Below are 27,684 nucleotides of genomic sequence, written 5' to 3' on the forward strand. Positions count from 1 at the left end.
CATGTGACTTTTTTCTTTTTTTATTAACTTTCATTGATGTCATTTCTTCCTTATTTTCTTTCTCCTTTCATTTTTATGTCCTCATTTCTTCTCTTCTTCTTTCTCATTGTTGTCTACCATTTCCTTGTTCTCTCTCTCTCTCTCTCATTGCTTCACATCCTCTTCTTTTTTTCTCCATCCCTCTTCAACCCCCCCCTCCTTACTATGCTCAACAACAACAGCAACACCACCAGGAAGAAACTCTGGCTGGACAACATCCAGAAAGACCTGAATTCTGTTTAACCAAAACCTGCCATGACCCCTGTCTTGCTTCGATAAAAGCAAAGCAAGTCTCCAGCAAAGATCAAACTGACAGAATTAAGTCCCACAATCAATGAAGGTTGTTTAAATTGTTCAATTAATCTCGTTAAAATTTACGAGGTCAGTGCAGACAGGGTCGGGTGGTCATCAAGTTCACTTTGCAACCACATGGTTTCAGGGTCAGTCCCACTGCATCACATCTTATACAGGTGTCTTCTTTAACCCTGGGTTGACCAATGCAATACTTTCTGAGTGAATTTAGAGGACAGAAATTCTGTTGAAGTCTCTTTTGTGTATGTTTGCCCCTCCACCACTTGACAGCTAGTGTTGGTTTGTTTACATCCCTGTGACTTAGCAGTTCGGCAGTTGTGTCCAGTAGAATAAACACCAGGCTTAAAAAAAAAATAAGAAGAAAACATAGCATTTTTCAGACAGATTAATCATCACTACCTTGAGCCTATAAGAAAGAAATTAATGCACACGCTCCCCCCCTCTCCCCCCCCTCTCTCTCGAAGGGTCAATCTGAAAGAGTAGTATCCACTATTTTCCTCCTCCACAGCATACGAACTTATTCAAAGTTAGAAACTACACCTTCAAAAATAATCTCTCTCTGATTGACAGAAAGGCACTTGCTAACAATGGAACAGTCACTTAAATCCAGAAATATTCCACACAAACGTTTAATATGAGGATGATAATGATGATGATTAACATAGGCATTGGTATCATGCAGAAGTGTACATACAAGAGGTTATATAATAAAATAGCAGAGACCAGGCTGTAATATAAATATATATCAAAATGTGAAATAATTATTATGAGGTATTGTATAATAATGATACAGAAGTCTCTAATGAAGTGGACGGCAAGCAAGATGTTACAAAGGACTTATAGTGATACAGTCAATAGAAATAAAGGTGATACAGTATTATGTATATATATCATCATCATCATCGTTTAAAGTCTGCCTTCCATGCTGGCATGGGTGGGACGGTTTGACAGGAGCCAGCCAGGCAGAAGCCTGCACCAGACTTCTGTCACTGTTTTGGCAGGATTTTTACAACTGGATGCCCTTCCTAACGCCAACCACTCAGCAGAGTGGACTTAGTAATGCTTTGGGTAAAAGAAAGAATTTGCATTTTTTCAAGATATTCTACCAGTTTCAATGACTTCAAAAGGTGATATAGAAAGTATGTTTGATAAGCAGGAAAACGGAACTGAAAAGCTGGATTGAAGTGCCAGTGCACGAAACTGTCAGCCATTGAGTCACTTTGTAACTTCTGCTGATCATATATATCGCAAATATGTTTGACAGGATTACATGTCAATGGAATTCAAAAGGATTTTCTGCAATTAACTATATGACTGTATGATTGACTGTTGTCATCAACAGGTGAGTACAAGATTGAGACGACTGTTGGCCATAATAATGTTGAGTCTGCAAATTTTGGGATGTGTAATCCTGTCTAGTTTACAAACGCTAAACATATAAATGCATCGGACAAGACTGACACATTTCTAACATGACGGTGCAATGAGCGTTTTTATATTTACAAACCATCAAATATAGAAGGAAGGAATGGAGTAGCTGCTATTTCATTTATACGCATTCCATGATTTACAGTTGTTTCAATTTGTGTGTGACAAATTAAACATAATGTATATAGACATTGATATATTCATGTCCACTATGTAATACATATTACATAATAGCCTTCACAGTCATTTAATCATAACCAAACAAATATAATACATAGTACACATATATATACATACATATATATCTTCAGAATTACGGGGATGTACTTGCATAGCAAGTGACCTGATCTGAGATCGTGTGCTGGAATGAAAACAGTTGCAGCGTGGAAGTTGTTTATAAGCCATTTAAAACACATAAAAACCATTAGATTCATTTCAATATTTAAATTTAATTTGCCAAAATATTTTCATCGCTTTGAGACTGCGACCTGTTCCCTGATAAAATTGAGATGCAGCATGGAATTTTGTCAGTAAACAGGTCGCGGTCTCAAAGCAACGAAAGTGTTTTGACAAATTAAATTTAAATGTTGAGGTGAATCTAACGGTGTTTGTGTGTTTTTAAATAGCTTATAAACACCTTCCATGCTGCAATTGTTTTTATATATATTCATATTTAGCAGAAGCAACAGAGTGACTCCAGATCCACTTCATGCATTAACACTTGTCAAACTAGTCATAGATGGAGAGGCTATAAATTTATGTAATGGTAATAATGGTTTTTCCCTCTAGATAGTTCTGGAATGCCATGTGGAAAATTCATGTTTTTCAAATATTTTTCCGATGTTGCCGGTTCGATATGTTTTTATGATTTATTCCAGAACTATCCAGGGAAATACCATTGTCACTGCTATATAAATTTTGTAACCCTTTGAGTCGTTTGATAAGTGCTGACACACGAAACTCTGAGTCACTCTGTTATTTATGCTCGATATTAATAAAATATAGATACTCATCCTTTCAGTTCTACTTTTTTTGCTTGCATTGCCAAACTTATATATATATGTGTATATATATATATATATATATATATGTGTGTGTATATATATGTATGTATGTATGTGTCTATATATATATATATATATATATGTATATATATATATATAAGGTTTTGATATTAAACACTAAACCCTTGTAAATGTTAATTTGAGGTTGAAAAAGAACAAACCATTTATCTCTTGATTACAGGTGAGATGAGCAACTTTTGCTTAATTTGCACAAGAAAACAGTGCAAAGTCAGTGGGAATTGAATGGTATATTTGTCCCACACAAAATGGTTTGATGGCTTTATTGTTCTTTCTCAGTCTAAAATTATTTATAAACGTTTGTTGGTTATATACTAATTCATATTTATGTATGCATATATATAAAATTTATATAAACAATATTATCACAAAAAATATTGGTAAAAACACTTGTTTTCTCCCCAAGAATTCTGTTTTATTCTGAGAATTTATTTTTGTTCTTAAAAAAAAAAAGTGACAAATACAACCCAACACCATTCTCTTCTTATCCCCCCCCCCCCCCACACACAAACACACACAAAATTACTTTTCTTGTTATGTTTGACTGGAAGTCTTTTAAATAACATCTTGTGAAAATTAAGTTTTACTTTTATAAATATTCTTTCATCAACCCTCTTTGTAGATTCTTGATTCATTTTCCTTTTTCTACTTTTTCTATTCTTTTTTTTTTCTTTCATGCTGTTCCAGTCTTCCCCCTCCCTCTGACACAGACCCTTCTTCCACTTCAGGGCAATACTGAGGGTCGGGGCCCGGTGTAACTTGCTGGTCAGCCGTGCTCCTGTAAGATTTGTGGCATCAAAAATAGCTGCTGAATGTTTGTGTGCCACACACAGATCCAACAATGTGGATCATGAAAGGCTTCTCTCTTGCCAAGAACAACCACTACACATCCTGGCATGCAACGGCTGTCATGTTGCTTCAACCAAGACCAATTCTGTTGGAGTACATTTACCCATGCTGGTGGCATGTAATAAGCACCATTCAAGTGTGAGTCAATGCCAATGCCACCTGACTGGCTCCCCGTGCTGGTGGCACATAAAAAGCTCCATCCAAACGGGTGTTATGCCTTTGGCAAAATGTTGGGCTCAGTGACTTAGGTTCATCTTCCACAGACATCGACATGGTCCCACAGTATTGAATCTAATCAACTAGGAACAGGCATGGCTGTGTCGGGAAGAAGTTTGCTTCCCAACCACAGTTTTGTGTTCAGTCTCCTTAGAGGAGCAATCAGGTACCTCATAGTTATTAAGTCACACGGATCTATTTTAAAACGGGGCCACATTTTTCATTCATGTTTTACGTAGTGTTTTTGGTACCGAAAGACTTTCAAACTTCGTATACTTATCTATTTTGTGTTATAGAACAGAAATATATTTTTGTATTCGAATTTATTTCATGTAAAAAAATTGTCTTATTTCGATAATTTCAACCAATCACTGACAAGTATTCAGTTGTTTACATTTACTCCTTTGGCTGATTAAGCGATGTAAAGCGTATTTAATCTCCATACCTTCGTTTTATTTGCTTTTTTCATTTTAAATTTGCTTTCACCCTAACCCTAACCCTAGGGTTAGGGTTAATTGTTTCAGAATCGTTTGTTTATGTAGTCGGCACTTACTGTATATCGGCTGAATGGACGTCAGTGATTGGTTGAAATTACAGAAATACGACAACTTTAACATGGAATAAGTTATAGATTTCTTTTTTTTTTTAAGAAGACTAAGAGAAAAAGATGTTTTATATGACACATTCTACCAGTGTTCCAAGTTTCAAAGTGTTTCGTTAATGAAAAATGTGGCCCCCGTTTTAAAAAAGATCCAGTCACACCACATGTGCACAACCTGCTTTTACACGAGAAGTGAACGTAAGTGGCATACGAAATTCTCTTGTACATTTTAATTTACCTTCTACAGATGGAATGGGACAAAGCAAGGTAATATGTCCTCATTCTTCATTTATGGACTGCTTCAACCGAAGCATGTTGTGAAGCGAACTTCTTCACCTCACAGCCACATCTGCACCTATTATGTTGTGTGGATATGTGTGATTGTTGGTTTTGGATGCCCTTATTAACATCATTTACACAAAGATGGTGATGCTGTTGCGTTCACCTGTAAACAAAAGTACTTTGAGGACCAGTAAAATAAAAGATAATTTATATGAAAACAAGAAAGGATTGGCAACAGAAAGAGATGTGACAGGGAAAATTTGCATTGATAACTCCTCCAACCCATGCCAGCATGGAAAAACACACAAAAGAACATAAAAACAATCCTGTTGATGACATCCTCTTTTCTGTTCTTAGATAAGTAATCGAGTTTATGGAACCCTTGGATAAGGGACTGCAGAGACTATGTGAAATCAGATGGTGAACATTGATTTCTTAAGCAAGGCTCTCAGTCCTTTTACTGAAAGATACTTTTCCCATCACTAACTCTCTTAGTTACCACTTACAATATGCTTCCTTCAATAGCATTTAAACTGAATGTTTTTTTACACCATTTATTAGAAATTTCCTATTAGAAATCAAAAGTTTGAGTTCACACCCAGCATAGGGAAGCGTGTGTGTGTGTGATTAGGTCCTCAAAGTTTGAACCAAGCAAAACATAGAATAAGACATAAAGCAGATGATGGTGGAAGATAAAAGTGTGGATAATTTGATTTATCATCATTATTGTTATTATTATTATTAACCCTTTCGTTACCAAACCAGCTCTGGCTCTGAGTACAAATGTCTTGTTTTCATTAGTTTTGAATTAAAATCTTCCACCAAACTTTAGTCACAATTTATGTTCCTAACACTTGCTTAATGATAACTAATTTATTTTACTAAATTCTTTGTTATATTTAAAGTAATTGAAAGAAACCTGACAGCATCTCAACAGGAATATGGTAACGAAAGGGTTAGGGCAGTGAGCTGGCAGAATTGTTGGCATGCTGGACAGATGCTTAGCGGTATTTTGTCTGTTGTTACATTCTAAGTTCAAATTCCAACTTTGACTTTCAGGGTTGATTAATTATGTACCAGTTACGCACTGGAGTTGATGTAATCGACTTACCTCCTCCTCACAAATTTCAGGCTTTGTGCCTATAGCAGAAAGGATTATTATTATTATTATTATAGTTCCCTATAAACCCATGAAATAGAGAGGATCAAAGTAATAATGTATACATTTTTTAATACATTCCTTCACACTTGAATGCAAAGGCCATTCTCTGCAGGATTTGGTCTTCAACATTTTCTCTCTATAGAAGAGGAATTAGATGCAGTGTGGTCTGGTCATGTGATGTGTCTGATCGTCCACTGACATCATTTTGAGCTGGATATGTTTTTACACACACAGTCTATCGGGTTAAAGTTGTTCTCCAAGACAAAAGCAACAAGTATTATTCACTTTTGAGTACAGGAACATGTTGGTAAAGAATATACAAATTATCAGAGTAATCCATCTCAGAAATGTAGGTTTATTTTACTGTTTATTATTACTGATAAACTGTTTTCTGCTGAGGTTGACTTTGCCTTTCATCCTTTCAGGGTTGATAAAATAAGTACCAGTTGTGTACTGGGGTCAATGTAATTGACTATCCCTCTCCCCTGAATTGCTGGCCTTGTGCCTATAGTACAAAGGATCATTACTGACTAACTGTGTTACATGGTTAAAATCCATTCTTTGGATTCTTTTCTACAATATTTCTTAGAATAATATTTGTTAATTTCATAAAGTTCATCTCACTACAGTTTTGCCTTTTTGTGTTGGTACCCAGGGCCAGCCCTTGGGTTGCTGGCACTTTAAAACTTTCCCAAGGAGAGAAACTGGAAATGTAGACATGGTGCTCCAGGTGACTGCCAAAGTTGCCAGTACCTTAAGCCGGCTCTGCTAGTACCATGTAAAAAGCAACCACAACATTCTGTAAAATGGTTGGCATTAGGAAGGGCATCCAGCTGTAGAAACCTTGCCAAAGCAGAAACTAGATTGTGATGATGGCGATACATAATTGTAAGAGCTTCTGAAATTTAAAGAAAAATATTGTGAGTGAGAGTTGTCAAGAATTTCTACTGATTTCTATAGAATAGTCAACAGAAGTGCTTGGAGCAATGTCTGTGACACAAACTGATGTGCAGGGAGAATGCTGGAGAGGAAGGGATTCCAGTGGAATTGCACATTCTGGGAGTTGAGAAACAGTAAGAATGACTGAAGTGATTCAATGGACTGAAACCAGCAAAAGAATGGAAAAACATTCACCAGTCATTTCTCATTTCCTAGGAGTTTTCTCTCACAGTAATCAATGACCGCAAGTTTATTGACTTCACTAGAAACTCAACAATCTAAGAATAATGGTCAGTGCCAGGAAGGGCATCTGGTCATCGAATGTTGCCTCAGCAATTCTCGTCCAATTCACATCAGCAATGAAACGATGGACATAGAAATAATGACGACCATGATTTCAGCTGATTGAATCGGTTGAGTGCATCTTTTTGCTGAGATGCTACCAATTACAATTGTGCCATGCATCTTCTCTTATCAACTCTTGTGATCGACATTTCTATATCAAAGCAGATTGTTAAACAGACATGGCAGAACATGTCTTATAGATAACGCACCAAAACTCACCATCAAACATGAGCTGATGGAGTACGCCACAGTGAAGCAACATCACAGCATCGTATATCCACTTAGTAGCATGATTGGATTTCTTCAATAGCAATGTGATCATCACCATAAAGAGTGCCACGTATTTGGATTGAACATAGAATGGTCTGTTAAGGAAATTAATGGTTATGTTTTAGCATTCAGGTGAGCAATGTATATAAAATGTCACTGAAAATTGTGGAAACCAGAAATGAAATTGGACATGGAATTTTTCTATGAGGAAACCATAAACATTACTCTCATTTCTTCTCACTTAATAAATCCAAGGTATTGTAACCAGGTAAGATATTTTTTTGTTCTTCCAGTATAATTCCATTCACATCTTGATGACTGCATTTGATAGCATAAAAGACGCACGGGTATAGTAGACTCATCAGAATTTCAGCAGTGCTTGTTCAAGAAGCGGGACCAGGGACAAAATTGGTTTATGAGAGGCTTTATTTCACATATAGGACCTAAGGTGATTTTTTTGAGAAACAAAAGTGTTTCTTATATGCAATCCAATACCATCATTTATAGCAAAAATTAAATGGAGCCAGGATTCTGAGTGGTAATTTATTTCATCAATATTTTGGAAAAATCCTTACCACGTTGGTCAAAATGCTGAGCAGCATTTCATCCAATTTGACATCCCGAATTCAAATTGCACCAAGGTCTACTTTGTTTTTCATCCTTTCAGGGTCAACAAAATAAAGGTACTTTTTGGTTATCTCACTCCCATTAAAAAATTGGATTATCTCCCCACTAAAAAATCGAGTGGCGACAAGAGATTAAAAGAGTTAGATCCTTTTGATTCAATACTTTAACACATGGCCTCCTCAATAGGAATGGAATGATTTGTTGCAAAAATGTTATTAGATTCAGTAAGATGCTTAATTTTTTTCAGTTTTCATGTTTATTAACTTTTTCAGTTTTGTATGATTTGTTATAAAAATATCATCAGATTCAACGTTTAATTTTCTCGTTTTCCATATTTATTAATCTTTTTTTTTTTAGATTGACAATTTTTTTAGTTTGGGGAGATAACCAAAAAAGTACCAAAACAAGCAGACCCTGTACCAAAATTTGAAACCGATATTTTGCACATGTCAGTTCAGTTGTGAGCGACTTGAAAAAAAAAAACCGAAAACTTGAAAAGTTCTAAGTAGATAAATTTTTGGTAAACTCAAGCAAATTAACGTGAAAAGAAAACGTTTATGTTTAGAAGAGGGGAAGAATTAAGACTTGTCATTCGTTATACAGTGATGCCGCGGTGTTAGTGGAAATGTTTAAAAAGGTAATTGTTTTCATTATTCACCGTCTTCGTTTCTTAGTAACGCCCAGTCATTATTTATGTCGTTGTTCCGTTTGCTTTAACCGAAGCATTTAAAGGTATTCAATTACTTTCTTCTTCTTTAATGTAATATTGGCGTTAAACACATTACAGTGACGGACTTGGGCCAGAACTGAATCCAAATTGTTTTCACCATTTTAGTAACAGACAAAAAAGCAGCGCTTATGACTATTATTTTCCGAGTCTAAGAGACTCAGCAACAGAGGCAGTTATAAAGAAACAGGAAAGCTGACTCTAAGACATGTTTCTTGGTGTGAATTCTATCATAGAATTCTAACAGATAAACTTCAGACGAATTCCAATTTTATTTTATTTATTCTTTGCCTTCTGAGGCTGGAAAGTTGTCTTTAAACTTTGTCTTTCATACAAACTCCGTCAATTATTTCAAATATAATCCTTTCTATGTAAAGCATAAAATATCAGCGCATGAATGTTACTGAATGTTATTTTTATAAATTTTCCTTTCTGGCCGAAGTAGTTGTTGTTTAGTCCCATTGTTATCCACTTGGTATTCCGTCTTTTATTCAAACATAGTATATCTAGACCTACTTAACCCAACCTGTCCATTTTTTTTTTAAGGCGGTAGGGTGTGCTTCAACCTCTGCCTCTCGTGTCTCGTGTCACACGGGATATGTCTTTCCCTGTTGTCCATGTATCATTCTTGATACACATTCCTGTTTCTTTTTCTCTCAACCACGGAGTAACTCGGGACTTCTGAGAGGAAAGCTTTATATTTCTGTGGACATGAAACAGGAGCTGATTAGAAGTCTGAAAACAAACATGGACCTTTACGACAAACTTATGAAATTGTTTCGGACAAGTAAAGGGCTCAGAGAGCATTGCTGTTTATTTGTTTAAAGCAAACGACTACGTAGACGCTCTTTCACATTGCTTTACTGCATTTGAAGCAGTTCACTTTTGTAAAGGAAAAGAAAAACAAGTCCTCTCTCCCTCCATGTTGTCCAGCCACACTTTGGATAGACACGTGTCAGTTAGACTCTTAATATTTCAGTTACAGTTTTCGTTTCCATCAAAATCTCCTCTGCTGTGTGTTAGTAACAACCTCGGTTGAAACATAAGAATTGTCAAAAGTCAATGTTTCAACTTATGATATTCACTCGACTATGAACTTAAGACGCATTATTTCCTTTTTTTTTTTTCTAGTAAGATTGCTGGTGGGGGAACAGTGCCCATACCCGTCCCTCCAAAAATATTGTTACGGTAAGAAGTTCATTCATATGAATGACTTCAATAAACTTTCAATTATTTATCAGTTTTATCTATCTACAGAAGGGGTGGGGTGCTGAAAAGTTCCTGGTTTTAAGGATAGAGCTGTTATCATTACAGGGGAGGTAGGACAACTATTTAGGAGAGGATCTGCAAAAAGTTCTTTATGGTATACAATATATCTTTCTCTTTTTTGTCGATTTAATGCATGATAGCAGCTTCTACAGTTGATTTTGGTAAAACTGAAGCATGTGCGGTCATGTTCCTTTTTTTGCAAGGCTGAGAAGTGGTAGAAATCCATGGTGAGATGAAGAAAGTTTTGAAGGGTGGCCACCCATCTTGCTCCACAATGAAAATCTGGGTGTCAAGGTTTCAGACTGGTCATTTTGAGGTCACAAATGAACCCTGGTCAGGAGGGCAGCCATCTTCCGCAACGACAGAGGACAAAGCTGACACTGTACATCTCACGATTCTTGAGGACTGCCAGAGTCTCAGCTAAAACCATGGTTGGAACTCTGGGGATTTCCTGCAAAGGGATTGGCCATATCCATTCACAACATTCTGGATATGAGAAAACTTTCATGAAAATGGGTGTCAAAATGTCTGAATGCAGATGAGAAGCACATCAGACAGACAACACCAAGGAGGTTGTGGACTGGTTTGCAGTGGGGGAGGCTGATTTTATGGCTCTTTTAGTCACCATAGATGAAACTTGGCTTTATCATTATGATTGCCAGACCAAGCAGCAATCAATGGAGAGGTACCAATAGTTGGGCTATTTCTGCAGTGAACTGGAGCAACATGAAAAAAAGTGTCTTGCTCAAGAACACAATACACAGCCCAGTCTGGGAATCAAACTCACAATCTTGTGATTATGTGCCTGATGCCCTAACCATTGAGCCATGTGCCTTCAAAAATAAAAATATATATTCATCATCATCATCATCATAGCTTAACGTCCGTGCTGGCATGGGTTGGACAGTTTGACTGAGGTCTGGAGAGCCAATGGCTGCACCAGGCTCCAATCTGACTTGGCAATGTTTCTACAGCTGGATGCCCTTCCTAACCACTCTGAGAGTGTAGTGGGTGCTTTTTACATGTCACTGGCACGGGAGCCAGTCAGGAGGTACTGGCATCAGCCACATTCGGATGGTGCTTTTTGCGTGTCACTGGCATAGGAGCCAGTGAGGGGGTACTGGCATCAGCCATGATCAGACAGTGCTTTTTACGTGGCATTGGCACAAGGGCCAGTCAGGTGGTCCTGGCGTCGATCACATTCAGATAGTGCTTTTTACATGCCATCGGCATGGGAGCCAGTCAAGCATTGGCCACGTTCGAATGGTACTTTTTACATGTCACCAGCATGGGAGCCAGTCAAGTGGTACTGGCCTCAGCCATGTTTGGATGTTGCTCTTTCTGTGCCACTGGCACGGGAGCCAGTCAGGGGGTACTGGCCACTGCTATGATATTGGTTTTTATTTGACTCAACAGGTCTTCTCAAGCATATCATATCACCCAATGCATCAGGGGTACTCTTAACTGGGTCAGACATGCAAAGCTGCAATCTCACTTTAGTTGCCATATCTCCAAAGGTCTCGGTCTCCTGTCATTGCCTGTGTGAGGCCCAATGTTCAACAGTCATGCTTTACCACCTCATCTCATGTTTTCCTGGGTCTACCTCTTCCACAGGTTCCTTCCACAGTTAGGGAGTGGCACTTCCTCACACCACTGTCCTCATCCATACGTAGTACATGACCATATCAGTGCAGTCGTCTCTCTTGCACATCACATTTGATGCTTCTTATGTTCAACTTTTCTCTCAAGGTACTTACACTCTGTTGTGTATGCACACTGAGATTACACATCAAGTAGATCATACTAGCTTCATTTCTTTCAAGCCTACGCATGTCCTCAGCAGTCACAGCCCATATTTCACTGCCGTGTAGCATGGCAGTTCACACACATGCATCATACAGTCTACCTTTCATCCTGAGCAAGAGGTCCTTAGTTGCCAGCTGAGGTAGGACCTCCCTGAACTTTACCCAGGCTATTCTTACTCTAGTCGCTACACTCTCAGCGCAACCACGCCAACTACAGATTTGGTCACCTAGGTAGCTTTTCCCCTTGGCATGTGATGGAATCAGTTTTCTGTACATCTTCAGTGTTTATTGTCCCTGTGCATCTGTCACACACAAAAACTATCTTCCCAGTTAACCTTCTTCTGATATTGCTGCACCTTTTATGTGTTCATAGCTTACACCGGGTACATCACATGGCGTTTCTACCCATGCCTTTTCTACAGATTGAGCAGGGCCATCTACCTGAAGTGGGTTGTGATTTGACAGCCTTCCTACTTACTAAGACTTTGGTTTTTGCTAGGTTAACCCTAAGGCCCTTCGATTCTAGACTTTGCTTCCACACCCTAAACTTCGTCTCCAGTTTTGGCAGTGACTTGGCTATTAGGGTAAGGTCATCAGCATAGAGGAGCTCCCAGAGGCAACCTGTCTTGAATTCCCCTGTTATTGCCTGGAGGATTATAATGAATCAGAGGGGGCTGAGGACTGACCCTTGGTGAATCCCTACTTCTACTTAGAATTCTTCACGATACTCGTTGCCAACCCGCACCTTACTGACAGCATCCCTTTACAGGGCTTGTACAGCTCTTACCAATCACTCGTCTATCCCCAGTTTCTGCATTGACCACCAGATAAGGGATTGGGGAACCCTGTCAAAGGCTTTCTCCATGTCAACAAAAGCCAAGTACAGATGTTTATCTTTGGCTAGGTATTTCTCCTGCAGCTAACTTACCAGAAATATAGCATCAGTGGTGCTTCTGCCTGGCACAAAACCAAACTGCATCTCATCTAGACTAACTCTCTCCCTAATTAGTTGGGCTATTCTATCTAATATTTTCATGTTATTCTTTATAACTTATCTGCTTTAGGCTCCAGCATTTCAAAAGACGTATTTCATACACTCATAGCTAACCACCTACACTTTTTTCTGCAAAATTGGGGTAGTTTATCCTGTTCAGGCTATATTATTAGCATTATCCTGCGATTGAGAATTTTAAAAAATCACTTCTTTAACTTTGTATGTATAATGTTTTATTCTTAGGTGAAATCATTTGGAAATGCCTCATCCAATGCCTTTGAGTAAAGGTGTTTTATCTCGGAGCAAATTTGAATCACAACTTAAAAGCATTTCAATACAGTATGTATTTTGTTATTGTTTATTAAATTTCTTTTTTCTTGTCTTCCTCTGTTACTTTTCATAACCTTTAAATGTTGTTATTGAAAGGCAAGGTTGGCAGCATTGGACAACTGGATCTGCAGTATTTTGTAATAGTTTTGAGTCCAATTTCTTCTGGGGTTGGCTTCACCTCCTGTCTTTTTACAGCTGAGGGCCATTTGCAACCTTATACCAATGTAAGAAATCTTCCTTATTAAGAGCAGAGGGTGGTTGGTAACAGAATCGATAGAGTAATGATCAAATGCCTTGTTGTACTTAGTTACATCTGTTTATGTTCTGAGTTTAACCCTTTCGATACCAATCTGGCTGAAACCACCTCTGGCTCTGTGGTACAAACGACTTGTTTTCATAAGTTTTGAATTAAAATCTTCCACTAAACCTTAAACTAAGTTATTTTACTAAATGCTTTGTTATATTTAAAATTCATTGAAAGAAACACAGAGCATCTCAAAATAAATATGGTAACAAAAGGGTTAAATCTTGCTGAGGTCAACTTTGCCTTTCATCTTTTTGGGGTCGATAAATTAAGTACCACAGTTCTATATTTAAGAGGTGAGGAATTATGTATATTATTTACATTTGACAGATATTTGCCCTCATCTTGTTTGTTGATAACACATTTCGGCTGATATACCCTCCAGCCTTCATCAGGTGTCTTGCGGAAATTTCAAACCTGGGTTCTCATTCCTAAGGTATTTTACGATGTTGTTATTATTATTATTATTATTCAGGTCACTGCCTGGAATCAAACTTGGAATCTTGGGGTTAGTAGCCTGCACTCTTAACCAATATGCCATATGGCATAGTGGCTAGTAATCCCAAGATTCCAAGTTCGATTCCAGGCAGTGACCTGAATAATAATAATAGCAAAAAATACCTTAGGAATGAGAACCCAGGTTCGAAATTTCCCCAAGACACCTGATGAAGGCTGGAGGATATATCAGCCGAAACATTGTGTTAACAACAAACAAGATGAGAACAAATATCTGTCAAATGTTAATTAAGTACCAGTTATGCACTGGGGATGAATGAAATCGACTTGTCTCCTCCCCCAAATTTCAGGCCTTGTGCCTATAGTAGAAAGGATTATTATTGTTATATTTCTGTCCTGAGTTCAAACTCTGCTGATGTCAACTTTGCTTTTCACAGTCAATACAATAAATTCTAACTGAATGCTTCCAAATTTCTATGATTAGAAAGAATTATTCATCATCTTCATTTAACGTCCATTTGCTATGCTGGCATGAATTGGAGAGCCACAGCCACAGTGCAATCTGCCTTTCACTCTGACAGAGAAGCCTTTTGTTACCAGCAGACAAAACAGTTCTCTCGACTATCTCCATCTTGTTATTTACTTCAGTCGTTGTGTATCTTGGACTACATTGTCTAATGTGCGTGTTAGAAAAGGCATCCAGCCATAGAAAGCAGCCACTGGATCCCGATGAAGTCCTTGGACCCACTGGGTCCTGTGAAGTCATCCAATCCACGGCAGCATGGAACATGGATATTAAATAATGATGAGGTTTCTGTTTCTAGGGCAGTAGGGTAGTATGATTTGAGGGATATTTGGCTGTTGTTTGTAGCATTATCATCATTTAACGTCCATCGTCCATGGTGGCTTGGGTTGGTTTGACCAGAGCTAGGAAGCTGGAGAGCTGCACCAGGTTCCAGTCTGATTTGACATGGTCTCTACGGTTGGATGCCCTTCCTAATGCCAACCACTTTACAGAGCATGTTGGGTGTTTTTATGTGGCACCACACGGGTGCCTTTATGTGGTACCACCACGAGTGCTTTACACCACCCGAGGGATTGGTTTTAACACTTCTGCTGCAGAGTCCCCTGTTGCTTAGTTAAGAGGTCATCAGTCTCATTATCTAATGACATACGTTGGTTGTTGAATTTAGTTGAAATCTGAAATATTTGTATTTTATAGACGGGCAGAAGATGAGGAAAAAATCAGAAAAGAACGAATGAAGACAGAGAAATTAATTGGCCAGCTGAAGTATGTGCTCATTATTATTCTTTCATTACCATCTTTTATCTTCCGTCGTCATCATTGTCTCTTGTGTATTTGCTTGTTCCATGTTAGCAGGAGTTGCTTGACGCTTGTTACAATTCATTCTATGGGTGGGTCTCCTTCCTGTCACCATACTTTGTGTCCAACTAAAATACTTAAAATTGCAAGTATAAACACTGCTGAAACACAAACAAGAAGATACAAATGCACACACACACACACACACACAATCACATCATTGGCCAGACTATGAAATGTTACACATCACTGGTCACAATGCGCTTTGCATCGTTTTTTTAGCTTTCGACTGATGCTACCTCCTTGGCTCGGTGAGCAGAGTCCAAACTTCCCCCGATCGAAAGTTCATTGCCAGGCTACCTGTTTACAGCTGAGTGGACTGGAACAAATTGAAATGAAGTATCTTGCTCAAGGACACAACATGCAACCCAGTCAGGGAATCAAAACAGTGATCTCCCAACTGAGTGCACCTAACCCCTGGGCTACACACTTTCACCCATTTATAGATATGCCACCACTAAACACAATTTCTCTCTCTGAATTGCTCCATAAAACAGGTTTGAAAAATCTATTATTAGTCGAAGCATTTACACATATGAAAATTTCTTCCAAAAGGTTCATGCCATTCTGTTTTTTTAAGATTTTCTTTTCATATAATTAATTCAAATATTGTGATTCAATCAGGGATTTTGAAAAAAAAATTCTTTTGCTTGCCAACCACATGGTTCCGGGTTTAGTCCCACTGCATGGCATCTTGGGCATTTGTCTTCTACTATAGCCTCGGGCCGACCAAAGCCTTGTGAATGGATTTGGTAGACAGAAACTGAAAGAAGCCCATTGTATATATATATATATATATATATAGTTTTAGGGAAAATAACCAATTTTCAAGAACTCATCGATGAAAATCCACTATCACATATAATTTTGGATTTTGTCCCTAATAATATTATTATATATATATATATATATATCATGTATTGTCCTTGCCTTCGAAAGTAGATGGAACAGGGACAATTGACGAAGGGATATACTCTTTATGTTGCATGTCTCGTTTCTCTGTTGTTTTTTTTCGTTGTTCGAAAAAAGTTCGTTTTCTGTTTTCGTTTCTCATTGTGTTTAACATTTTTTTTTTGATATCCTGTACCCATATATGCTTGTATATATGCATATATGTATGGATATATGCATCGTCATCGTTTAACGTCCGCTTTCCATGCTAGCATGGGTTGGACGATTTGACTGAGGACTGGTGAAACCGGATGGCTACACCAGGCTTCACCAGTCCTCAGTCAAATCGTCCAACACATGCTAGCATGGAAAGCGGACATTAAACGAAGATGATGATAATGATGATGCATATATCCATACATATATGTACATACCTACATCTATATGTATACATACATGCATATATGGGTTATTATTATTATATATATATATATATATATATATAGGTATGTTTGTGTATCTGTGTTTGTCCACCCAACATCACTTGACAACTGATGCTGGTGTGTTTATGTCCCCGAAACTTAGTGGTTCAGCAAAATAGACCAATAGAATAAGTACTAGGCTTACAAAGAATAAGTCCTGGGGTCAATTTGCTCAACGAAAGGCGGTGCTCCAGCATGGCCGCAGTCAAATGACTGAAACAAGTAAAAGAAAAAGGAACATATGGTGGACTTGCCTGACATAAATGAGAGACGAGCTGAACAATTAGCAAAAAAAATGATTTGTTTATAATGATCAGATGTTTTAGCTGTACATTAGCTCACTGCTTGTCAAATCAATGATTACCTGTACAGATGCCTGGTGTCCCATGCGTCAGGTATCAAAGTGGTTATAGAACAATGTGAGATTGTGTTTTATTCAACGACACAATGCACCACCTGCTCTGGGAATTGAAACCATGATCTTGTGACTATGAATGCCCCACCCTGACCACTAGACCATAACTTCTCAAAATATGTATGTGATGGACTCCCTTATAGTTTCTCTGGCTCCCATTTTCACTTGCAAGCTATCAGTCAACTGGAGGCTTTCGTAGAAGACACTTGTTCATAAGCCATACAATGAAAACGTACCTGAAAGTGACTTTATATACAGTATTTATCCATTCTGCTCTTGTTTACAGGATATTGTAGTTGTATTTGGGCATTTAACTGACAGGCTGATGGTTTAAATCTGTCTATCAAGTCAAAACACACTCTGCTCTGTCCACAACACAAACTGTTTCACTCTCACCGACTCAGTCGTCATTCTAAGCAGTCTGGCAGTGTTCGACTGCATTGTTTGTAGTGTTTATGTTGGTGAAGCACATTCTTCTTCTCAATCTAGACACAAACCCCTCATGAATAACTTGCCTATAAGGTCATCACCATCATCATCGTTTAATATCCGTTTTCCATGCTGGCATGGGTTGAACGGTTCAATTGGGGTCTGGGAAGCCAGGAGGCTGCACCAGGCTCCAGTGTGATCTGGCAGTGTTTCTACAGCTGGATGGCCTTCCTAATGCCAACCACTCCAAGAGTGTAGTGGGTGCTTTTTAAGTCCCACCGGCACAGGGGCCAGAGGAGGCTGGCAACGACCATGATCAGATGGCACATTTTATATGCCACCGGCACAGAAGCCAGTCAAGGTGGCGCTGGCATCAGCCACGTTCGGATGGTGCTTTTTGTGCCACTAGCATGGGGATCACAACTGCAATTTCCACTTGATTTTCATGTGCTTGACTCAACAATATGGTGTCTATTCCTACAGATGGGGGATGTAAGGATTTGCTCCTATTCAATGTAAAAGTCTATTTAGGTCAGATCATCATCATTTAATATCCATTGTCCATGCTGGTATTTCTCCACAGTGTAGTGAAGAAGTTGTGGCATTGGCTTTAAATGTTTCTAAGATATTGTTTACTTGTTTCAGTCATTGGACTGCAGCCATGCTAAGGAACTTCCTCAAAGGGTTTAAGTCATAATAATTGATCCCAGTTTTTGTGACTTAAAGTCCGGTACTTATTCTATCAGACTCTTTTGCTGAACTGCTAAGTTACAAGGATGTAAACAAACCATCACCAGCTCTCAAGTAGTGATGGTGATGTAAACACAAAGACACACAGATACGCAGTGTCAGGGGCCCTGCAAAGGGCCAAAGGCACAGCCTTTTTACCTGGGTAAAAAAAAAAAGAATAAATTATGAAATTTCTTGTTTCCTTAACATTGTTTCTTTACCATTTTCTCTTGTAGAGCAGCTGAAGCTAGAGGTCGACTACGTGTAATGCGGATTAGTTTCCAATCAGCGAAGGTAATTAAATTAATCATCATTAAGTAATCTTCGGTTTGACATGTTCCCCTTGAAGCTATAAAAATCAGATGAATAAGATTCCCCACCCCCCAATTACAAACTAGTAGTTATTTCATGTTGATTCTGTAATGCTGGTTCACATTTGGCCAAGTTGCTATGGCATCAGACTTGTAGGGTTGCCTATTGAGAATTATTTCTATAAATCTATGAATTAATCTTCACTCTCCAGGTCAGCTATTTTAGGATTGTATTACAAAATACAGAAAAGCCATAAGAGATGTTATTTCAGAATAAATACCTCAGTAACTTGCTAATCAACAATATGTACAGCCTTCTCAGTAGGATACATAGATGGCTATTTTAGTCTAACACTGTATCAGAGGAAAGGAATTATCATCCATGAATGTGGCTGTCTGTGAGTCTGCTTCATTGAAAGGAACTAAACTACATCTGGCAATCTTCTTACTGGCTGCAACAAATCTTTGTTTCCCTCAGATATTTATTGTGTTTTTAACACAGTAGCTGGCCTGTCAATGGTGTATATACATTTAGTATGATACATAGATGGCTTTTTATAGTCAAAATTGTTTGTAGTTATTGAAATTTATTTAACACACAACCTTGAAATTAAATGGTAATATTTTGAACTGAACATTATTTCATTTCTATTTTATTATATTTAAAAAAATGCAGAATATCAGAATTACAAACTACACCAACCCAAGAGTACTAACAAGTACATTATAGAATGTACTTCAGATAATGTGATAAAAAAAAATGTAAACATGAAATATAGCCCCACTGCATGTACCTTAATTATGTCAACTCTGTAACAAGGCCTTATTTACAACTTGAGGCAGGTCCGCAGAACAGTCAATGGTTCTTGTTTCAAGAATTTCCTGGTATATTTTGAGTATCTTAAGTTCCACTAAATTTTAAGTTTGCTAGAGACTCCATTTTAAACATCTTGTGTACTTGTTACTCTTTTACTTGTTTCAGTCATTTGACTGCGGCCATGCTGGAGCACCGCCTTTAGTCAAACAAATCGACACCAGGACTTATTCTTTGTAAGCCTAGTACTTATTCTATCGGTCTCTTTTGCCAAACCGCTAAGTTACGGGGACGTTATTGTTTGTTCTGCTTATTCAGCTCTGAATTCTTCTTGGCTTTTCAGTTGATATATTAACACGATAATGGAAGTAGATGGTATTCAGCTTTTTTAAGCTCTCTGCCGCTAACTGGTTTGTTAGTTGTTACTTTACCTGTCTTCAGGTTTATATCCTAATGTTGAGGGGAGGGTGTTTTTTTTAACCTTTTCCTGCCTGGTAAATTAGCTTCTGACCTCACTAGTGCCAGTGGCATAAGAAAAAGCACCCAGTCCACGCTGTAAAGTGGCTGTTGTTGGGGAGAGCATCCTCCAGCCATGGCAACCATGCCACAGCTCTTACATCGGAGCCTGATGCAACCCTGAGGATCGCTGGATCCTGACAAACCATTTAAAGAAGCCAGCATGGATTGGATGGTTTGACATTAAATGATGATGTAAGAGTTGTAAAGAATCTTGAAGTGTCTTTTACCAAATGCAAAAAACATTATCTGATAATAGAATACGAGTCTACAGTTGGAGTGGACGGATCCATTTATTACATCAGAAGTTGCCAGTCTACTTTGTACTTTACTTTAGGCTGGATTGTTTCTGACAGTCACGAACAGTCCAGCCAGGGTTAAAAACTCTCAATTCCGTACACTCTCAATCTTTGTTATAATAAACCGGGGTGTGTGTGTGTCCAACAAGTGAGAGAAAAGAAGAGGGGGGAGGGGGTAGTTATAGAGTGGAAATTCTTTTACTAAGAGAATTCCGTTTTCTTTTTCTTTATAGACAAATGAAATTAATCACCTCATTGCTTGTCAAAAAAGTGCCCTGAAAGCGGTCAGGCTGCAAGCCCTGGTACCTCCAAAGAAAACCAAAGAAAACATGAAAGATCTTTTGAGCAAAGTCGATGTAAGAATTTTGTTTTTTTGTTTCATTTTCTTTCTTCCTAATATTTTAACATTGCCGTTGCATGGCTTTGCTTGAGTGAAACCCCTCAGGTATTTGCATTTCTTGTTCCCATGGTGACCATTTGCTCCGTGCCTTGCAAAACAGATGAAGGCTAGCAACAAAAAGGAGTATCCAAATATCAAATACTACCTCCTCAGTTAAGTCCTTATCTAACCCATGCTAGCATTGGAAAAATGGATATTAAACATAAATAGGCTTGCACAGTTATCAGCTGAAGGTTTGCTTCCTCATATTCCAATACTAAAGTTAAGCAATGTCTCTCTTTTAATGGCCTTTGACCCTCAAATTTTAAATCATCTCAAACCATCACCATCCTTTAACATCTGTCCATGCTGGCATGGGTTGGACAGCTTGACCAGAGCTAGCAAGCTACACCAAATTCCAGTCTGATTTGGCATGGTTTCTCCAGCTGTTTGCCCTTCTTAACGCCAACCACTTAACAGTGTTTGCTGGGTGCTTTTACAATGGCACTTTTATGGCTGCTTTACACCACCAGAAGGATCAATCTTAACACTTCTGCTGCAGGGTACAAGTTTTATTGAGCACGGCCAGGCAGCAGGGAAATAATAATCTATAAATTCATGTTTGACAACAATGAAATTTAGAATTTTGATAGATACAAGATCTATTTTTCAAAACTTTGACCATTTTTAATCTAATCTCCTTGACTGGACAAAATGCTTTGCAATATTTGTTGTGACGCTCTGATCTGAGGACCAATTCCACAGAAGTAAACTTTATCTTTCATCCTTTTTGAGGTTAACAAAAAAAAAAGGTGCCGGTCCAAGGTGATGTATTGGGACAGATGTCTGTGACGTCACTGGTACCAAAGTGGAATAAATGCCAGAGGGCTGGGAGAAACTTGCATGCATGAACAACTGCTATCATCATCATCGTTTAATGTCCATTTTTCTATGCATGGTATTCGGTGACGCAAAATCCCAGTGACCAGATACCATTCTGGTTGCCAATCATCACCTTTTGTTATTCAAGGTAAATATGGCCCCACCGTCTTGGGACAGGTTTTCCATGGAAGAAAACAAACAAACGACATTGCTTGTATGACAGTGATGCTCTTTCACAACTATCGTAAGACAAGGGTTTCTACGTATGTCTGCATACATGTTTGTCTGTACATGTATATATATACATGACAAGCATTACACAAGGTTTTGCTCTTCTTAAAAATAAACTTGCTCAAGCCTCTTTCATATACAAATCCATGGTTAACATTGACTTATGGAAGAAGCCTATCACAAATCAATAACTTCTCTCAATTTCCACAAATTGTTTCTCTTCCTTATAATCCATTAACATGTTTTCTAAAAATTCTAACTCTTAACAATTTTTTTTAGAACTTGTCACAGTTCTTGATAAACTTGTTCCAGCAAGCAGCTCATGTTGTGCTGTGAATAAACTGACTAAAAATTCTTTTTGTTTTGCAGAGAGACAGAGTTGAACTTTTACTAAATGATTATGAAGGTTTGCTAACCAATCGCACAATCTAACGGGGGAGAACCAAACAAAGCTAAGCCATATTTTAAACATCCAGTACCAATTAAAAATAACAACATAAAAATATATATAAATGTGATTTTTTTTTTAGTTAGTTACGGAGATGTACTTGCATAGCAAGTGACCTGATCTGAGATCATGTGCTGGAATGAAAACAATTGCAGCATGGAAAGTGTTTATAAGCCATTTAAGAAACACACAAAAACCGTTAGAATTTAATTGTTGAAGTGAATCTATTTGATGACGAAAATATTTTCATCACTTTGAGACCGCAGCCTGTTCACTGACCAGCATGGAATTTTGTCAGTGAACAGATCGCGGTCTCAAAGTGACGAAAATATTTTGGCAAACTAAATTTAAATTTTAACGGTTTTTGTGTATTTTTAAATGGCTTCCACTCTGCAATTGTTTACATATCTGATGTTTTGAAGAATAAATTCATTTTGTTCTACTTCAGCATATGTGTATGTGAGCTTAACTACATAAGTACCTACACACACACACACATGTATAAATAATGGATATTCACTCGGTGTGTATGTTGGGGAAGGCATTAGCATTATGAATATTCCACAGACATGTCTCATCATTTAACGTCCATTTTCCATGCTGGCATGGGATGGATGGTTTGATGGGAGCTGGCAACCCAGAAGGCTGCCACAGGCTCCATTTTTGTTTTGGCATGGTTTCTATGGCCGGATTCCCTTCTTAACACAAACCTAGAAAGCTGTGAGACAAGATTGGACCATTAAATTGCAGTTTGTCCATCCCCTGAGCTTCTTACATGGTTTTTTCCTATCAATCCATTTTCATTCGCAATACCTGGATCCTGGGGCTGTGTAATAAAAAGACTTGTCCAAGATTATATGTCAGAGATACAATATCTAAAATGTCCATAGTTAAAAGTGATATGACAAGTTGACAACAGTCTAATCTGTCTTAACATAAGGTTGTTTACAGCACAATGCTCAAACCTAACTATGGAAAGAAGCCAAAAACCTAATTGAAATCTCTAGCAATGTTATTTAGATCTAAGTGTAGGAATGGCTGTCTGGTTAAGCAGTTCACTTTGCAACCCTTCAAGAATCTAAATATTGGCCCAACTTTGTATATAGGAGCCAGGGGGACATTTTTTTGGATAAAAAAAAAAGTGTCTTTTATGTCATCAAACATGGTCAGTATAACTGGTCATTTCTACTTTCTCACGACACACTGAAACAAAAAAAAACAACAACTTAGTTTAATAACAAGAACAATAATATTAACAGTTGAGTATTTAACAACAGTTTAGCAAGAAGACAATTCAGTGAGTTTGGTTAACATTTCACTTACCTGAGTATGTTGCATGCATGAATGCACATGGCACACAAGTAAACAAAAAAAAATCAACAACCAACAACAATGAAATGTAAAAGTTGTCTTAAGAGTGAAATATTTTTAAAAGACACCATAAGTTTTATTGTTTGTTGTTTATGCTTTTGGTATTTTTTTGTGGGAATTTGTCTTTTTCTTTTTGTTGTTTTGTTTTTAGATGTTTTTTCAATCATCTAAAAGGCAAAGTAAAGAAGGTTCTGGAAGGAGCAAAGTTTTTAAACACACACACACACACACAGAGTTTTTATATTTACAAAATCTCTCTTTTTCACCCACACACACCCAATTTCCTGCTCTCTTTCTTATCTTCATGTGTGTATACACACACACACATGTAAATGTGTACTCACATTCTCACAATCGCACTTAGATTTCTCGTTCTCCTTCATACATTGTGCACTGTGTCTGGGTTGTCACTTTTGCTTATGTACACACTCAACATGCATATGTGCTCACACATATAAACATGCCATCACACAAAAGTTGTTGATATGGAAAAAGAAGAACGATTATCCTGTTTGAGATCAGCTGCCCAAAAGGGTTTTGGGAGAGAGGCAAAAAAGAAAAAGTCTTAAAAACTGAAGGAAGGATTCTTGTGAAACACTGGACTTTGGATGTTACCAGTCTTTTACTGTTCTTTTACTGGTCAACATAAAGAATTGATAACACAAATGTTGTGCCTTTATCATACAAACACTCCCCCCACCACCACCACACATAAGGTTTTCCACCATCTTACCCCTCCCCCCATTATCTCAATACACACATACACACACTCTCTAATGTCTGTGTAAAATGGTGCAAAAATAAACAGACACTTCCAAGTTGTCATGACAACCCAAATATTTTTATGGGATTTGTTTTAAAAAAAGGTAATGTTTTTTCCCATATTGCTGTAGTTATTTTTTTAAAAAAAATCTCCTTAGAGTTCTTTTTTCAAAGTCTTATAACTCGTTTACAGCTCTCACAATATCCAGGTGTAAAATACTTAACAATGTAAATTGTTTTTTGTTTTGTTTTTTTTTTTTAATCCTAGGTCAACATATTTGGTCTTATGTGTTGATTTATTCCATTTTTAGGCCAGATTTGTCCATTGTGGCTTTTGTGATTCACAAATAATGTATCTTCACTTGAAAGATCTGAGTCACTGGCTGGAGTCCCAGTTTTGGCTTTTAAACGAGCTGCAAACACGAGAGAGAGTTAGAAAGAAGATTAAACACAAAGACTGAGAGATAAAACACCTTAATGAATAGAAAGTGGATGAGGTATAATTAGAGTGGAAAACAAGTGACATTTATTTCATTTTTGGACATTGAGTGATATGTTAGCCTTTTTTTTTAGATAAATCTACCCCATTCACCCTGTTGAATCCTCTGTGTCAATTATGTTCACCTCCCTCTAATTTAAGGGTATGTCCTGATGCATCGTCACCACCATCTCTCCCGCTCTCTTTTCCAATCGGGGGCAGTCATGTATCTCCCCTACAGCAAGACACCTTCTTTCTCTCTCAATTGTGGGTGCAAAGCCACCTCCCTCAATACTACTACACTCTCCCCTCCCAGTTGAGAGGCGGGGTTTAGTCTTGCACGCTATCAGGAAGCATGACCTGCCAATGTCAACATTCAATATTTCTTCTTCCAAAGGAATTAATATTTTGCAAGAATCATTCTACGGTTCCACCACAAGGTTCGTTCCTCTCAGTGTGGTCTGAGAGCTCTGCCAGCAGAGCAAAAGTTCCTGGTAGGGCTTCCCATGCCAGACAGGTCAAAACCAAGAAGATCTGGGAGAGGAAAAGACTTGAGGACAATGGTGAACAGTTGTTGAGGACCGATGGAGCATCTGGTCCTCAAGGCTTAATTAAATGAGAACATTGATTGAATTAAGTCTTGTAGTATTTATTCTGGTTCTTAGCATTCTGAATTCAAAATGTCATCAAGGTCGAATTTCATGCCTTTCATTCTTCTCACTTTCAATACACGAAATAAGGCAAGACAGACAGACAGACATCATCAGAGCCTCACGAGGAACACCTTACGTTACTTGTGCTTTTGGCATTCAGGTTCAAATTACACCCTGGCTTATTTGGGAGCTAGATTTAATTGGTTCCCTTGTTTAACAGCACTATCTTAGGTGACTGGAGTCTATTCTGAGGTAAGACTTTGGCCAAGTTTCTCATTTGCATAAATCTGCTAACAATGTTTGATGGCTCGTGATGAGCACTTCACCCGTAACTGACTAAAAATTTAAAAAGTCAACAGTGAACAGTGAACAAATCTGTTAATTAGTTTTAGTTCACATTAGTGAACAACATTACTTCGTTTATGTTCACATGTATAAGCATGAACATAAGATGATGTCAGTTACTTTTCCCAAGAACTACAATCAGAGACATTCCAAAGATGGCCATGCAGTCTTTAATGCAGATAATGCATCTTGGATTGCATTATCCATGTCCTTCTTTTAAGATGGGAGATTTGGGATCTATTTTCAGCAGGTTAAACAGCCATGCAGAGGCTCTAGGTTTCATGTCAATTTAAGATATGATTATTTCATGGAATAATAATAAATGGATTTTAATAGAAGTTGTTCAGCCAACTTCATAAGTCCAGTGGTGACAAAGACAGGCAGAGGATGCTGCAGTGGAGGTCTTCAGCTTTGCCCCCCGACGAGGACAAAACATTCAACTAAGAACTTTCAATCAGTTCTGGTTGGCTGTCTGTTCTGCTGTTCTCTCAAAATAGTGCTGCTATTCAAATATTGGTCATCTTTCACTAACGTAATGTCTATTATATTTCCCAATGTCTTTTAGTATTTCTTTAATAAACAAAAGAGGACCCAATTCTCTAAAATAATATCATCTAATATGCTCAAAGATATACACATGCAAAACATTAAGGAGTACAAATCATCATCATCATCATTTAACGTCCGTTTTCCATGCTGGCATGGGTTGGACAGTTTGACTGAGGTCCAGAGAGCTGCACCAATCTCCAATCTGATCTGGCAAGGTTTCTACAGCTGGATGCTCTTCCTACGTCAACCACTCTGAGAGTGTAGTGGGTGCTTTTTATGTGCCACCAGCACAGGAACCAGTCGGGCAAGCCAGGCATCGATCACATTGGGATAGTGCTTTTTAAGTGCCACTGGCACAGGAGCCAGCCAGGGGGTGCTTTTTACGTGCCATTGGTACAGTGGCCTCCTCCACCCCACACTGTACTATACAATAAGACAGGCTCTACCTCCCCCCTGCCACTGATAGAAAGAAAAAAGGGAATGTGAATTACAACAAAATATCAAGTTAACTGACCCCTGACCAACTACAAGCATCAGGTGATGACAACCAGAACGACTGACCAATATAGAAAACAATTATATTTATAACCCTGAAGCCCATAATATATACTAATGGAAAGTGTTGCCCCAAACCAGTTGCAGTGGAACCAGGTCACTGTTGGGAGAAGGAAATTTTGACATCAAAATAACAGATGCTTAAGTGAAATTAACAGTTTTTTTTGTATTTTTGAATGATTAACATGTGTCCTCCATGGTGCAATTGTTTTGGTTTTAACACACATCTCAGAGCATAACACTTGTCAGGCAAGGACACCTCTGAAATGTATTTATATCACTTTTAAGTTATCTCTACAGATTTTGTATAAAAATTCAGAAGTTATAATGTTTTGTAGATGAATATATCTAATGTAAACAATGCAATCAAAGATACGTAATAGGTGTATATGCACATTTCAGGTGTTATTGTTCCTTCTTCAGTGCCACAAACAACTCTTAGGTTGTAACTTGCAACGCTGGCTCTAAATTCTATAGAAAATCTGTAGAGATAACTTAAAAGAGATTGAATTGCCCTGCTAACACAAAAAGTAGAACACAGCATCAACTTATAAACCCTTAATATACCTGGTAGCATATTGTGGTTGCAAAATGAAATACTGTGTCTCTACCAGCAATTTATATGTGATAGAAAAACTTGAAACAATTCAAACTAAATTATATGAATAAAGAAACAAAGTACATTAAAAGAAAAATGATTTTAGTTTCTTCAAATAAAAGAAAG

At 37.8% G+C, this 27,684-nt stretch overlaps 2 protein-coding genes across 7 annotated transcripts in view; one reads left to right on the top strand and one right to left on the bottom strand.

Annotated features, from left to right (window-relative positions):
- The first annotated feature begins 8,273 nt into the window (after positions 1-8,273).
- On the top strand, positions 8,274-27,655 carry LOC106884254 (protein LKAAEAR1). 2 transcript variants are annotated; one of them, XM_014935532.3, is made up of 7 exons: positions 8,274-8,376; positions 8,510-8,789; positions 13,191-13,286; positions 15,260-15,328; positions 18,604-18,661; positions 20,541-20,663; positions 22,169-27,655. In XM_014935532.3, the coding sequence occupies exons 3-7, from the start codon at positions 13,207-13,209 to the stop codon at positions 22,229-22,231; spliced, it is 393 nt and encodes a 130-aa protein (XP_014791018.1). In that variant the 5' UTR covers positions 8,274-8,376; positions 8,510-8,789; positions 13,191-13,206; the 3' UTR covers positions 22,232-27,655. The 2 variants fall into 2 exon arrangements, with proteins under 2 accessions (XP_014791018.1, XP_014791017.1); XM_014935531.3 differs by lacking the exons at positions 8,274-8,376; positions 8,510-8,789 and adding an exon at positions 8,798-8,884.
- LOC106884249 (dyslexia-associated protein KIAA0319-like protein) overlaps positions 23,643-27,684 on the bottom strand; it is a 94,010-nt gene continuing 89,968 nt past the window's right edge. For all 5 annotated transcript variants that reach the window (XM_089351735.1, XM_089351732.1, XM_089351734.1 and 2 more), the window contains one exon: positions 23,643-24,793. In XM_089351735.1, coding sequence (XP_089207861.1) covers positions 24,645-24,793 — 149 coding nt within the window. In that variant the 3' untranslated portion in view covers positions 23,643-24,644. The remainder of the gene's footprint in view (positions 24,794-27,684) is intronic.

The sequence above is a fragment of the Octopus bimaculoides genome, chromosome 4, assembly GCF_046866305.1.
Source record: "Octopus bimaculoides isolate indiv1 chromosome 4, ASM4686630v1, whole genome shotgun sequence".
Taxonomy (NCBI): domain Eukaryota; kingdom Metazoa; phylum Mollusca; class Cephalopoda; order Octopoda; family Octopodidae; genus Octopus; species Octopus bimaculoides.